Source organism: Peromyscus maniculatus, chromosome 1, assembly GCF_049852395.1.
Source record: "Peromyscus maniculatus bairdii isolate BWxNUB_F1_BW_parent chromosome 1, HU_Pman_BW_mat_3.1, whole genome shotgun sequence".
Classification (NCBI taxonomy): Eukaryota; Metazoa; Chordata; class Mammalia; order Rodentia; family Cricetidae; genus Peromyscus; species Peromyscus maniculatus.
The window spans coordinates 190,582,545-190,598,446 of NC_134852.1; the positions used below are offsets into that span (position 1 = coordinate 190,582,545).

Consider the following 15,902-nt stretch of genomic DNA (forward strand, 5'->3'; position numbering starts at 1 on the left):
CCAAGGTCACAGACAAGTAGAAAGGGGAGGTGGTGAGGGCTAGAACTCCCTGTTCAGCAGGCTAAGCAAGTGCTCTACCCTGAACCACACCCCAGCCAGCCTTGTCCGCAGTGGCTATTAAGATAACTTTTCAGCAGCAGTTATTGAGGAAGACAAGAAGCAAAAAGTACACAAGATCTATTGTGTGTGTGTGTGTGTGTGTGTGTGTGTGTGTGTGTGTGTGTGTGTGTGTGTGTGTTTTGTTTTTTTGAGATAGGGTTTCTCTGTGTAACCCTGGCTGTTCTAGAACTCACTCTGTAGACCAGGCTGGCTTCAAACTTACAGAGATCCACCCGCCTCTGCCTCCTGAGTGCTGGGATTAAAGGCGTGCGCCACCACCGCTCGGTTGTATATGTTTTAAATTCTTACTTCTACAGAGCCCTCTGGGAGACATTTCTGGAGGGTGATGAAATAAAAGCACAGGTGACAGAAAGACACCCCAACAAAACTGGAGGGGGCTAAGAAACTCAAGAGTTAGTCTTTCAGAGGCTAACGGGGGTACAGGGTAAAGACATGAAAGTGTGTTCAATGGGTTTAAAAAAAAGTAAGCTGCTGGCCAGAGCACTGCAGTCTGAACAGCAAAGTCCAGAACACCGTTCTGGTTATGACTCAGGACTGTTTTCTGGAGTCTCTTCAACTATGAATTCACCGATCCCTCACTCACCTAACATCTACTAAGGGCCTATGGTGTTAGGAACTGGAGATGAGTTAAACCGACACACAATCCCTTCTCTCACAGAAAATGGATTATTCCAAGGGTCCTGCGCATTTCTAAATAAGTACAGGGTGCTCTGAGAACGTGTAACAGGCATCTAATCTAGTCTGGGGAAGTGAGACAGACAGTATTAAGAAGGGCCTTTCCAACTGAGCTAGCTGAACTGAAACGTGAAGGGTGAGGTAGCTGAGGAAAGGGAAATGGGGAGAGATGATTTTGAATCTTTGGCCGAGAGTGAATCTATATCTAAGGATTTTATTCTTCCTGATTTGCAAAAGTAACTGTTCTTTACACACAAGTTGTTATTTGTCTTAGTTTCCTCTCCACACATTCATTCAGCCATGTGGCATTTAGTGTCCACCCGGTCATTCATTTACTTAACACTCTCTATGATGGTAACATGAAGCGATCAAGTATACAGTCTCACCTAAGTGGGGAAAGGATGGCTAGGTTTGGATAAAACCAGGAGTGCCAACAGTCTGTATGCAACTGTGTTGTTTAATTATTATTAAAGTTTATGCCAAATTAAGAGGGTCTAGGCAGAAATGAGCTCTTCCTTAATTTAGAATAAGCCATGATTACACAATATGATTACAGTAAGAAGGTAACAATGTTATTAATACATTAATGAATATAACCATATTTTCAAATGGTATATTACTATATTAGCATATTAGCATAAATAAAAAATTTTAAGCTCAAATGAGATTTTCACATTTATTAATTGAGATTTACTTTGGAGTTAGGAGATAATTAAGATAGACGTAGAAAGGCTTTCAGCTTCAAATGCCAACTCTCAATAAACAACAGAATAACAGTTCTTCTACTAACCATCCACTCCACCTCGGCAATACTATGTACTACACACACAAGACGGAACAAATGCATTTAAGAATGCACCTTAGCCAACTATCTTCCTGTCTAGAGCAAGGGAGCCCTCTCCTGTCCAAATCTTGTATTAACACTAGCTTAAATTTAACTGAATCTTGCACTGCCCACCAAGTTTTAAGTTTGATTCAGTAGAAGTTAAAGCCAATTAACTATTGGTGCTGAAAAGGCACCTAGAAGTAACCTTCATAATAGCTGATTACATGGCAGGCATTAGTCAAACTGCTTACTAAATTATCTCAGTATTTCTCATAGTCCTGAACGACAGGCACCACAATGGTGACTTTTGAACTGGATGGCAGACTGTAAAGCTGCTTTATGGTTCTGAGTGCCCTCACATTCTCACCTGACTCTTCTCAGGCCTGACAAATACAGAGGTGGGTTTTCACGTCACCCCAACATACATGGAGAAAGTGAGCTCTAGAGAGTCGGTGTCTTACCCACGTAACAAGGCTTGCATACAGCAGGAACTGACACTACTTGCAATATGATATTATATTATTGTACCTGTCCAAGAGGAATCAAACCCAACTGTTCTTAAAACTCCTGTAAGTGACTATAAATTCACATCTGAATTCTCAATCACTTTCCTTTCACTTGCGATAAAACCAAGTTCTAAATGCATCCACCAGTGAGATTCTGATTCACACTGAGGCAGACCGCATTTCATACTTGGAAGGAGGAGCTCTAAAACCTCTTTTACCTTCATCCTTCCCCTTGGAAGCCTCTGAAGATGATCTGGATTTCTTAGGCGGTGAATCGTCACATTCAATCTTGGTTTTAGCCTTTCTTTTTTTTGACTTGATTTCTTTTCTCCTTTATGTTAAACAATGTAATATTGAAGTTAATTTTTTCAACTGATTTTATAAAAAATAAAATCCAGTGATTAAAAAGTTAAAGTACATATAACTTATATAATAAAGAACCTTGAATGAGTATGCAATATTTTAGCCCAATATACAAATTAAGATAATTCTGTAAGATAATAAAGCCTAAACAGAGACAAAGAGCTATTCTCTAAGTTCTCTACACAAACAAATAAGACAGAGCTTTCCTCAGCCCTTCCCCAGCACATATCCACTGAGCACAGAGAAAGCATGAGCAAGAAGCAAGTGCTGTGATGCTTCTGAGCCACAGTGAGAGGATACTCTCCTCTCAGAAGAAAGACTACAGTAAAAGTATCTTGGGATGGAAATAGAAAGTGCTTATTTTTAATTCCTATCTCGACATTAGACAACTTATAAGTTATTTTCTTATTGCTCTGGCTTTACCTCTTCTAGGCCAGATTTACAATTTGGTCAGTACAATAGGTGAAAAACAATTAATTTTAACTGCTTAAGAAGAGAAACATGAGAAAACAGCTCTCAAGTATTTGCTCAACAGACTTCTGATTAAGACATCCATGCTGATGCTATCATGCTGTCACAGCAGGTAATCAAAGGGAAAATCACAAAATACCTTCAGTCTCATCATCGCTGACAGAAAGAGGAAATTAAGGTTGGGGCTGGCTATTCAAGTAACATAGAAAAGTCCTGCTGACTTTAAGAATGTATGACTTATGTGTAGCAGCTAAAACACTATGTAGACATGCTTATAATAAGACTGATTTTAAGCCAGGTGTGGTGGCATATACCTACAGGCCCAGCACACAAGAGTCTGAGACAGGAGAGTCACGAATTTGAGGGTAGCCTCAGATACATTATGAATTGAAGGCCAGCCTGCCTCAAAAACAAAACAAAACAAAAAAACAACTAAACAACAATAAAGAAATAACAACATGAAACCAATAAAACCAAGGCCCATGATCTCCTAAGTACTACACGGTACAGGCCAGTGCTTCTCCTAACTCACCCAACACTGCAGACATAGTCCAGGTGCCTTAGAGGAGCCTGATTTTACCAATGTCATGTGTATCCTTGAGAGACCCCTAAAAGTCTGTTTAAAAGTAACAAGAGGGACTGGAGCGAGAGTTCAGTGAGTAAGAGAGTCTGCAGTGCAAACCTGAGGATTTGAATTTGAATCCCAAGAATCCATGTAAACATCAAGTGTGGCCATGCTTATCCATAATCTTGGTGCTTAGGGGTAGGAAGGTTGAGACCAGAGACAGGAGGATTGCCAGACAGACTAGTCAAAAATGGCAATCTCCAGGTTCAGTGAGAGACTCTTAAATGAGTACTGCTGAGAAAGTCAGAGTACAACACTCAACACCCTCCTCTGGCTTCAGAATACACACATGCACACATGCATGCATGCACTTTAAAAGTCCTAAGAACCATTCTATATAGTCTGCTTTATAACTTCATTTCTAAGAGTATCACAGTGTCTGGCCATTGCCTCCAAACTAACAACTCTCCTAAAGGGCATCTATTGACCCACATAGACACTGACATATAAAATTGCTTGTCTAGATCAGGGCAGCGTGAATGCCCAATTCCATGGATCACACAATAATGTTCTATCTTCTAATCAATAAATGAAATCCACTTTCCAAACTGAGATTTATGCAGTACAATAAAATGAGTATGATCTAAGTTACTAAACATTAAACATAGTATTTTAAAACCAAAAATTACCTGTGATGAAAATTTAATTTAAAGGAACATTCTTGGCATAATCCTAAAAAAGAAAAAAATATATCACTGAGCTTCTGAATCTGTTTAACTATATTGTTACTCAATTTTAGTTATAATTTATCATGATCTGTATACCCCTTACTATATACAGGAAATAATATGAAGAAAGTAATCTAACATACCCATAAAAATTATATTAAAATGTTTGAGGATTGAAAATATTTTAACAATGCTTTGTTTTGTTTTTAAATTTTTTTTTTATTTTATTTTTTTGGTTTTTTGAGACAGGGTTTCTCTGTGTAGCTTTGCGCCTTTCCTGGAACTCGCTTTGGAGACCAGGCTGGCCTCGAACTCACAGAGATCCGCCTGCCTCTGCCTCCCGAGTGCTGGGATTAGAGGCGTGTGCCACCACCGCCCGGCTTTGTTTTTAAATTTTTCATACCATGTATTTTGGTCCTATTCTTTCCCTCCCTCAGTTTCTCCAAGATACCCTCCCCAGCCACCCCACTTCATATTCTTTCTCTCTTTAGAAAAAGCTATGACTCACTGAAGAAAACAGATTTCCCCTTTCCCAGCAGCTATCAGTTACAAATAGCGCCCCCCCTCCCCTTCTGGCCCCTGCCCCCAACTCTGGCAGACTGCCGCTGCTCAGGTACAGGCCACACCATTCAGCAGAACAGTGAGGGACCACCTGCCAGCTGAACTGCCCCCTCCCTAGATTCGGCTCTCAAGTACAAAGAGCTTCTTGGTTAGGGTTAGCACCTCGTACCCACTTCCCCTTATTGCTGCTGGGATTCTGTCTGGTTTGAACGTGTGCGGGTCTTTGAACTTGTGTGTGATCGCTGTCCTAGTCTCTCTCTGTGAGTTCACGTGTATATCAGCCCTGTAGTGTCTGGAGAACACTGTTTTAAAGGGACTTTAGAAAAAGTGTCATCCATTGTGTCTCATAGGCAGAAGCAGTACCTAACATCAAAGATACCTAATATAATAACATGATGTAATAATATGCATATAATAACAATAATAGAATGGTGCTGTGGCCAACTTTTTGCAGTGGGAGACAATGACTGCAGACACTCACAACTGGCCAAAGTGCTCAGCCAATAACTGGCTATTGATGCTCAGCTCTAATAGGACACCTATGTTACCCCCCACCCCAAGACTCGGGGAACTTCTCCAACAAGAAAGCAGAAAAAAGAGTGAGAGCCAGAGGCTGCATGGTATGCTGTCACGCTGTCCTCTGAGCATGACATGGCTACCACACTCTTGAGCTCAGCAGCTGTGATTACTTGAATAAAACTCGCACACAATTAGATGAATGAGCACTCCATCACTGTGGGGTAGGGAGATCCCGTACCTTCCTGAAGATTTCTTCAGTGGTACAGCCACTGCTAAGTGTGGCCCAGCTCCTGTCAATAATCCCCACCATGCTCCTGTCAATAATCCCCACCACGCTCCTGTCAATAATCCCCACCGGAAGTAACCCTAATTACACTCATTGGGTCAGCAAAAACCAAACCAAACAAAACAAAACAAAACCCCATGAAATAGGAGGACTCATGAAGAAGAAAGGGGGTCAGCTGGCATGTGAGGGGATAAGAGAGTGAATGGTTGAGTATGATAAAATGTATTATTATATACAGGCATGAAAATGTCATAGTGAAACCGTTTACTAAGTAAAATCAATACATGTTAAATAAAACCCCTTTTAAAAGGATTCTTTCCTAAAATTTTCACTCACTGTCAAAGAGCAAATTGATTTACTGTTAATGCCACATTACCGCTACACATTCCTCCATAAGGTTCACGTCGACACTGTCAGACACATCATCTAGTGACACTTCAAGTCTGTGAGATCTTCACTCTACAGGTTATCAGCTGGCAATCTGACATTAGAATTGTTTTATCAAAGTGTTATCATAATGCTAAAAATTTTAGGCTCAAAATTTCTTTGAGGTTTGGCGAAACTACAGAGAAAAAGAATACCTGAAAATGCACTGAATCTTTAAAAACTGAACTGTAAATAGTCTATACGTTTTTCAATTCTAAATTAAAGAGGAACTTGGAGGAATCAACCATCTCTCCACTGAGCTCCACTTACTTAATTTAACAAGTGCGTTTCTCTTTTCACCGTGCTCAACATAACCGAAGTTCACTTCCCAGCTCTTCAGGCCTTCTTTTTCATCACAACATTTATTCCCACAACAAAACTGACCTGCAAGAGGGAAAGAATTATCAGCCATGACACATGACGTATAAACCTATTATTTTGCCTATAAACCTATTACCTCTAAAACTTTCTTTTTAAAATTGTAAAATAAATAATAGTACATATAATAGAATGCAAAATAAATATTTAAAAAATATATAAGTTGTAACACAAACTCATTAATAAAAATAATTGGCCATAATAACTATAGCATCATATAACTAAATATGAAATCAAAAAGATGATTTGTTTTTTCCTTTGGCAATGGGAGCTGAATCCAGGGTCTTCTGCATGTAAGCATGTGCTTTACCACAAAGCCACAGCCCAGCTCGCTCGCTCTCTCTCTCTTTTTTTTTTTTTTTTTGCTTGAGTGCTTGCTACATTGCCTAGGTTGGACTAGAACTTGTTCTGTAAGTCAAAACTGAACTTAAAGATATTCTGTCTCAACTCCCAATGGTAACTGGGACCACGAGACTGTGCCACCAGTCCTGGCTAAAGAGCCGGACTCTTAAAAAGTAACAGTCACAGAATTCCTGATGATAAACTGTTTATTTAAGTAAAATTTTAGTGAGTCCATATTAGAGAATCTTATACTGTGGAAAGTGAAAACATTAAGTGTACTCAGTAAAACCTTGAAAGGAGAAATCATCTCCTCAAAATATATGTTCTTAGATATGAGTCCTTACAGTTTTTAATTGCAATATTAAAATTAATGTTTTCAAGTATTATTATATCATTTACTTAAAGTTCCAGCAAAAAGGTTAATGAAAAGCATTTTAAAAACTTAAACCTGATATTCTAAATTTACCATCTCACTGCTCTATCATATATTAAAAACTTCTAAACCAGGACAAAAGCTGATGATTTAGAGGAGAAGGGACAGCTCAAAATTACCTATTTCGGCAGATTTATACAAAGAACAATTTCCACCACAATAATTTACACTAAGAGTAACAAATAGAAACCACAAAATCCTTCTCATAAAATGCAGAAGACTGCCAAAATGAATCTATAACATTAGCATCCAAAAGGCTAATTCAAAACTCAGTCTTCTAAAACAGGATCCACATGTAGCAGAGGATGCCGAACTTAAAACACATTTTTACATCTATCTATCTATCTATCTATCTATCTATCTATCTATCTATCTATCTATCTACTATCTATCTATCTATCTATCTATCTATCTATCTATCTATCTATCTATCTATCTATCTATCTATTGTGTGTGCGTGTCTGTATGTGTGTGCATGTGTGTACTTGCCATGCAATGGCATACGGAAGGAAGTCACAAGATGACTTTAAAATTTGTTCCAAATGAAGAGCTAATTAAACATGCACGTTTAGTATGTTTAGTAATGACTGTTAAACAGCAACCACATTCTATCTTAACAGCAACAGCTGGCTATCCATCCTACATTCACTTAGGAACTTAGAGAAGGCCATCAACTGCCCATCAAGGGCAGTTTTATATACTCTCCTAAAAATTCTACGTGACAAAATTAACATTTTTATTAGTGAAAGACATTTCAGGATCTCTCATTATTTTAGGTAAAAATACAAAATAAAATATGACCTTAAATCTTACACTGCCTTATTTTTAAACATTTATTTAGTAGTGTGTGTGTGTGCGTGTGTGTGTGTGTGTGTGTGTGTGTGCGCGCGCGCGTGTGTGTGTGTGTGTGTGTGTGTGTGTGTGTGTGTGTGTGTGTGTGTATGGTGTGCATGTGGAGGTCAGAGGAGAACTTGGTTGAGTCCATTCTCTCCTTGCACCCTAGGTTTCAGGGACTGAAATGAACTGACAGTCTGGAGTGGCAAGTGTCTTTCTTTACCCACTGACCACTACCTGAGCTGTTCTCAACTCATTGTTTCTCCTTCTTCTAGAGAAAACATCCCTGTCATTTATATACGCGCACCCCAGGCATGCCCGGTGCCTGAAGAGGTCAGAAGTGGGTTTCGGATCCCCTGGGACAACAGTGCTCTTGACTGCCCTGAATGTTTGTTCATTTGATGTTAGACTTAATATTTGGGCTCAACCTAAAACTAGTCTGTACAAAACTTCTATTGGGCTCACATGTGATATTTAATTTCTACTTTCAAAATGTTGATTTTTTTATTTTTGGAGTAGAGTACTACCAATATTTTATCATAATAATTGGTAATCAAACACTCATTTGTTCCCTGTTATTAAATCTTGAATTCTCATAACATTTTCTACATATCCTCAAATATTCTAAACATCAAATTCTAAAGAAAAAGTCATGAAAGTATTAAATTCTGATCTTTGCTAATAATGTATTTATCAGAAATACATTTCTCTAATTTTATCTTTATGGGTAATAATTTTTTTTGTCTATGACAGGGAAAATCTCACCCAATTATTTCAATTCTATATGACAAAATAAGCTGTGTTCTATTAAAAAGTAATTAAAAAATAAAAAATGAAAGTTACCTTTTCCTGAAATTACTTCTTTTTCTATTCGCCACCTGAATCCAAACTGGTATGAAAATAAATGGAAGTACAAAATTTAAATTAAGTACATATTCACATCTAACATAAAGCCAAGGATGATGACATTTTCAGCCTGAAAAATAAAACTAATTGTCAGTATGATGGCTTTTTTTCTTTTTACAGGAATTTGAAAATACCTCTGAACAATTACAACCTCTGTTAAAAACAACTTTTAAAAAACCCTAAAAGTTACAGGTGTCAAGGCAGGAAACACCTACATTCATATCACATGCCATGGTATATGATACTGACAGAAAAGGGGATGTGGTAATGGCAAAGGACAGTACTTCAGTATGTTCATGACCCTGCAGGATCATTGTACTAATAAAGAATCCAGGGGCTTGAGAGACGGCTCAGTGCTTAAGAGCACTGGATGCTATTACAGAGAACGGGGTTCAACTCCCAGTGCCCATGTGGTGGCTCATAACCGCTTGCAACTCCCACTCAGGGGATCTGACATCTTCTGGCCTCCACAGGTACTGCACACGTTACTAGCAAGAGTTTCACAAACCTTTTCTTTCCTTCATTAATCTATTTAACAAATATACTAATTAAGCACTCATTTAATCACAGCTGCTAAGAGTTCAAGAGCTATGCAGCAACATCCACAACTAATTTGCAAGAAAGTGAGAAACCTCTGGGCTCCAGCAACCACACAGATTCACAGGATTATGCAAAGTAATTATTGCTACTGTCTGTACAGACCTAGAAAACAACTCACAAACTAGAAACACTAAAGAGACCAAACTAAATGAAAAAGAAATCCTTAACATTTCTTTTAAGATAGCTGTTTATAAATAGATTGTTTTCTTGGTAGAACAGAAATATGCACTACCCATACACACATTCCTTTTTTTCACATTTCCAACTGAGACCATCCGTTCCTGGATTACCATTTCTAGTTCCTATGGAAGTTGAGCTAGGAATAAAAATAGCTTTAATATTAAGTAAAGATGTAAAGCAGGGATGGGAATCTGCAACTACTAATTAGCATTGACTGAAAGTTAATTTTACCAAACTAGAAATATTTATGTAACAAAAGTACATCTGCCACTCCATAACTGGCAATCAATCAAAACCATTAATTTCGAGCATGATCTGTGAAATGAGACACCACTCTGCAGTGCACAGTCACAGATGAGAGCCTGGATGGACCAGCTGCTGGCCGTGTGTAAGTTTAGACTTTTTATGGCTGATCTCACAAACAAAAAGCACCCCGTCCTTCATAAATTCCACAGATCCTTTGTAAGCCCCATGACCGCAGAAGTTAAGCAGTCAAAATGATATTGCAAAGTGCAAGAAAAAAGATTCAAATCAGTGCCATGAAAGAATAATGTGGGTCATGGTGGTTAATAAAAATTAATGCTCTACTTGAACATTTAGAGCTCCAGCTATAAATATTCATAGGGCATACCTTATTTTCTTTGTATCTACTGAGATCGGCTATGCAGTATTCCTTGAATAATTTATCATAGTATTTCTTTGCAAGTCTCTTCTCCCTAAATCCATAAAGAGTATGCATTATACATTTAAAAATTCAACTACAGTTTGCTACTTTGAAGCGATATCAAATAGGTAACATATATGATGTAAATATTAATGTTAAAAGAGGCCTAATAAAGACAGATGTGCTGACTATCTGGAGATGAACTGTTAATGGCATCTATCTCAGAAACTGATGGACTTAGAGAAATGAGAAATAGAATTACTCTTCATTTATTACCCTTTGTGATGTCTGGACTTTGAAAACCACTTTCATGATTCTTTTTCCCAAAATATTCAAAACATTTTATAAGAACATACAATAGCTAATTATAAGACAACAAACAAGAGAATAATTATATCTGAAGATGAGGTCAAACAATTAGAAGCTAATTAAAATTGCCTAAGATTAGCCAAGGAAGCAAACCAGAATTAAGAGTCCTAAATGTAAGTTGTTCTATCCTGGATTCAGAAGCTGTCCTATAAAGAGCTGAATGCAATGGATAAGACAACAGTGACCAGAGCTGGAGGGATGCCTCAGTGACTAAGAACATGTGCTGTTCTTCAGGAGACCTCAGTTCAGTTCCCAGCACCCATGCTGGGTGGCTCACAACCACCTGTAATTCCAGATCCAGGGAATCAGATGCCCTCTTCTGGCCTCCACGGGTTCCCACACACATGTGGCATATACACACACAGATACATACTCACACATGTAAATAAAATAATAACATCTTTAATAAATGATAATAAAAGAGAAAACAGAATAAGAAAGACAAGTCTAAAACATCTGCTTCATCAAAGGCTAATGGCTGAAATTTCCAAGCCATCCGACTGGCAAGACGGTTCAACCAGTGCAGTGTCCTGCCACCAACGCCGATGACCTGAGTTGAACTCTGTGGGACCCACAGAGAAAGAAGGGAACCAAGTCTTTCAAGTTGTCCTTTGACCTCCACCTACACACAAAATAAATAAAATGTAATAAAATTACCAAGTCATATCTTCTTCATCATCCTCATTCCACAGGAATCTATGGTTTTCTCGTATAACATCCAGGTCTGTCTTATCATTCTCCCTAGAAAATAAAAATTTTAATTGAGTATAAAAATAAATTAGTCAGATTTAGGTTAAACGTGCTGAAAAATTTGAAAACTTGAATAAAATATAAATAAAAAAGTACAGTTCTATTTGGAAATTTTTACTTAAAACAACAATTTCAATATTTTTTCAGAAGATATTTTGGGAAAAGTACAAGAAAGGAGCAAGTTCAACAGAGAAACAAATCCATTCACTTCTAAGGTGGTCTAATTATACATATGGTGCTATATTGCCAAAGCAAGGATGAGAAAGCTGAATGGACTCTAAGTGAGAATTTGAGAATGAAAAAAGTTTCAGAATAGATTCAAGTAAGTAACCCTCCATAATATGTAATGTTATATCATTTCAGTAGCTTCCTGAGAAGACCAGTAAAGGAGGAGGAGGAGAAATAAAGATGCTCAGCTTGGAAGCAGAATAAACATTTGAACAGTATGGGCTCAGTGGATAGGGGAGATAAAACTGGGATCACTAAGACAGTGTGCTAAAGTCTTTAGGGCCCTACCTACTCAGAAATTAGACAGAGGAAATCCACGCAAGACCAAGAGCCTGAACACAGGAAGAATTTTCATGTGTGGGAAATTCCAGAGTGAAGTTTCTTGTTTGCCTTACTTTATTACTAATGTTTTTACTTTTTGAGATTATAATTACGTCACTTCTATCCTTCCCTCTCCTTCCCCAGCCCCTCTCACATTCTCTCCACTGCTCTCATTCAAATTCACGGCCACTTTTTCAATTGTTATGCACATACACATGCGAATGGATGTAATTATTGGTTGCTTTCCTCCTTTGGAAACTTGCATGGCTCCTTCTGGTACCATGAAAGCGAGGCTTAGAAAGGAAGCTTTCAAATCCTTTTCTGGATCATGTGTCCTAAGTATCTGGTGTCTTCAGCAGCAGGGACTTGTGGTGGTAATCTAATTGTACTGAAATGTGATTTTGATTGTATGTTAATAAATAAAGTTGCCCGGGGGTCAGAGCTATTAGAGCCATAGCAAGAGTGTGGCGGTGGTGGCACACGCCTTTAATCTCATAGATATCTGTGTGTTCAGGGATATAGCCAGCATTGGAGACATATGCCTTTAAGACCTAGGGGGCTGTACATTCAGACAGTGACGAGGCAGTCACGTGTTTGGGTTTACAACCAATGAGAAGGCAGAACAAAATACTTTAAATAGATGAACAGACAGGAAATAGAACCCTCATTCGGGAAGCTGGGACACCGCAGGCGGAAGGGTGAGATTTTAGCTCTGAGCTCTGACCTCTCGGCTTTCTCTTTTGCATTGTTTCTGTGTTTCTTATTTAATAAGACGGTTGGTTACGTCAATATCTGGCGCCCAACGTGGGGCAAGAGTTTCCACCTAAAACCTGAGAAAAAAGATTCTAAAACGGAGCTAAAAACAGTTCCTAATTGTCTCTCTCAAATGAGCGGCAGCTGCCGGTTTGAGTTACTGGCGGGTTCCTGGCAGGTTCCTGGCGTGTGCGCTTAACCTGCAGTAAGGCGGAAATGAGGCCTCTGCAAGTGGCACATTAAGCTGCGTGGTGGATTTAGCCTTTGCTAGTTACAAAACAAAAAAGGTTTCTGGGCTACACGCTGCTTGGATAAAAGCATAGATTTATGATAGCTCCCAGAGCTGGCGGTAAACGTACCACTGCCATGTTGGGAAGCTGAGGTGGGCAGAGCCAGCAGCCATAGCGCTGTTTCAGTCTTACAAATGCTGCAGTTTAAAGCAATAGATTCACAATAAGACAGATTCAGATGGAACAAGACTTTAAATGCTTTACAATGTGTGTAAAAATGTACATAGGCTTGGAAGAGAGAGGAAAAGGAACATAGACAGTTATATAAAGAAATAGAAAGTTTTAAAATAATAAAGTCTTTAAAGAGAAAGTAAAAGTAATATAAAAAATAAGCCATGTAAAGATGGATATCACACAGAGAGTCTGGATTATATTGTCTTTGGGATTTTTAACTGCAGAAAGACATTTGATTGTAAAGACTGCTCAGTTAAATCAATGTGTATATTTTAAAGGTATTTCAATTTTGAAATTTATGTCTAAGGATGTTTTGCTTTGGAAAGGAGACTCTGCTTTTGTTTCTACAGAAAGCCAGAGGCTATGGATTTGTTCCAGATTAAGATACATCAGGTTTGACCAGCCAAGACCACCTGAAAGGTCTCTGATGACACCATGGCCCAGATGATTCAACATCCAGAATTGTTTCAAGGCAACTGGCTCAGACGATACAGCCTCACGGACTACTCCATGATCCTTAAATATTCTTTGTGTCCCCATAAGATACAGCACCCCCCTCCAGCAGGAAGTAGTAAGAGAAGCTACACCCAAATTCCCAAATATACCAAGCTGGCTTTGGAGATGTGTAAAAGTTAAAACCTTCCTTTTTAAAAAAAAGAAAAGGGGAAGTGCTGTGGGATGTTAATGTATGTCCTGTGGGAGCCCTTCTTGGGTTCCTTGTGGCGTTACTCAGCAGGTTTGCATAGAGGATGATTAGGACCATGGGCCTGAGTGCAGGTGTCTGAGATGGTCTGCACTTGGCTGTACTGGGGGATGGTCTGTATGTCAAGTTGCTCTGATTGGTCAATAAATAAAACCTGATTGGTCGTGGCTAGGCAGGAAGTATAGGCAGGACTAACAGAGGAGAAATAAAAGAACAGGAAGGCAGAAGGAGACGGCCAGCCACTGCCAGGACAAGCAGCATGTGAAGATGCTGGTAAGCCACGAGCCGCGTGGCAAGGTATAGATTTGTAGAAATGCGTTACTTTAAGATGTAAGAACAGTTAACAAGAAGCCTGCCACGGCCATACAGTTTGTAAGCAATATAAGTCTCTGTGTTTACTTGGTTGGGTCTGAGCGGCTGTGGGACTGGCGGGTGACAGAGATTTGTCCTGACTGTGGGCAAGGCAGGAAAGCTCTAGCTACAGGGACTTATCTTCAACCAAGAGCAACAGCAATAGCCTATAGTGTTTGGAGAGTCTCTTGGACATTGCCTTATTTTTGCAAAAGCAATCCTGGATACTACAGTTTAAACACGTCATTGTTTCAAAGATCTTCATCAACAAGACACAAGAGTATTTCTCACACATATTGTTATTTCCCCGCACCATACCCGGCTCAACAGTGAGGAAGCTAACTGAAGCCTGCTGCCAAGAAAGACATAACAGAGGTCCTAGAAAACCATCCATACTTGCCCTACATCCCATGTAAACTTCATAATACTTACCCCAGGCGCTTAAAGTCCTCCCTTTTGCCACCATAGTACAAAATATAGTCATTTACAAATTTTGTGTGCCTTTGATACTGAAATGCAAAACATTAAGGATTTTTATAACTATTCAAGAGTTGTTCCATTGCAATATATTACTAAATGAAAAGAAAGTACGGTATGAATCTGTCTAGCATTTTTAAATGTGTAAATCAAGACAGACAACTGTATGGTAGACTTCTACTTTCTGCTTAAAAACATTTCAAGTACATATTACTTGTAATGTTTGAATCTTCATGCATACATTATTCTTGTGATAAAAGTGTACAACCATGGGGCGGGTGAGGGGGGGAAGCTTTCTGTTCTGTTTCTAGACTGTACACAACCTCATTCTCTCATCCAGTCTAATAATATTACAAATAAAGAAATTGTGGCTTCTAAATTACAGGGAAAAAGTAGAATTTATGGTCCATTATTACATAATGTAATAATTAATGATAAAGTATATAAAATAGGATGCAATGTTCATAAAATTAACCACCAACATAAGGTTTCAAAAGCAAACAAGAAATCAGAAGGGCAGACACGGTGGCTGACGCCTATAATGCCAGCATTCAGGAGGCTGAGGCAGGAGGAGCAGCACGAGCTCCTGGCCGGCCTGGGCTACAGAGTGAGACGGTGTCTCAAAAAGAAAAGAAGTGAAAGAAATCAACCATGGTAAGTTTTTTTTTTTTAACTTTAATATTCAAAGAATCCACAAAATCATTTTATTTTCCATGCACTATAACAGATTTATGAACATTTAATGTTTATTTTTAAAACCGTGGCAACGCTCTCCACACTCAAGCATGTGTAAACTGAGCTATCTCAACTTCTGTGATCACACGCTTAAAGACACAGTGATTTCACCGATCATAATGTATTCTAATAGAATATTCAGTCAGAACATGAAATTGAGGGGGAAAGCCCAAATACCTCAAGGCCTGGGTTCCATTTCTTCAACTACCACTCCATAAGGAGCTAGGTGACCAACTTTACAGGCTTTTCGATCTCCTGTCTCTGCTGTCACTGCTCAGCTCTGCTGGTATAACATACGGCAGTCAGAGGCAGCAGGCAGGGCTGTGGTCAACACAACCTCTCCTGAGCAAAATATGTCAGTGGGAGCT

The 15,902-nt window shown here is 38.8% G+C and overlaps 1 protein-coding gene across 4 annotated transcripts in view; it reads right to left on the minus strand.

The window, feature by feature from the left end:
• Positions 1–15,902, minus strand: part of LOC102916804 (protein FRA10AC1 homolog) — a 29,458-nt gene that overhangs the window by 7,459 nt on the left and 6,097 nt on the right. For all 4 annotated transcript variants that reach the window (XM_042263088.2, XM_076563010.1, XM_042263094.2 and 1 more), the window contains exons 5-11: positions 14,755–14,831; positions 11,410–11,493; positions 10,351–10,435; positions 8,877–8,922; positions 6,317–6,430; positions 4,216–4,258; positions 2,346–2,458 (exon numbers count right to left, since the gene is read on the minus strand). In XM_042263088.2, the coding sequence (XP_042119022.2) occupies positions 2,346–2,458; positions 4,216–4,258; positions 6,317–6,430; positions 8,877–8,922; positions 10,351–10,435; positions 11,410–11,493; positions 14,755–14,831 (562 nt within the window). The remainder of the gene's footprint in view (positions 1–2,345; positions 2,459–4,215; positions 4,259–6,316; positions 6,431–8,876; positions 8,923–10,350; positions 10,436–11,409; positions 11,494–14,754; positions 14,832–15,902) is intronic.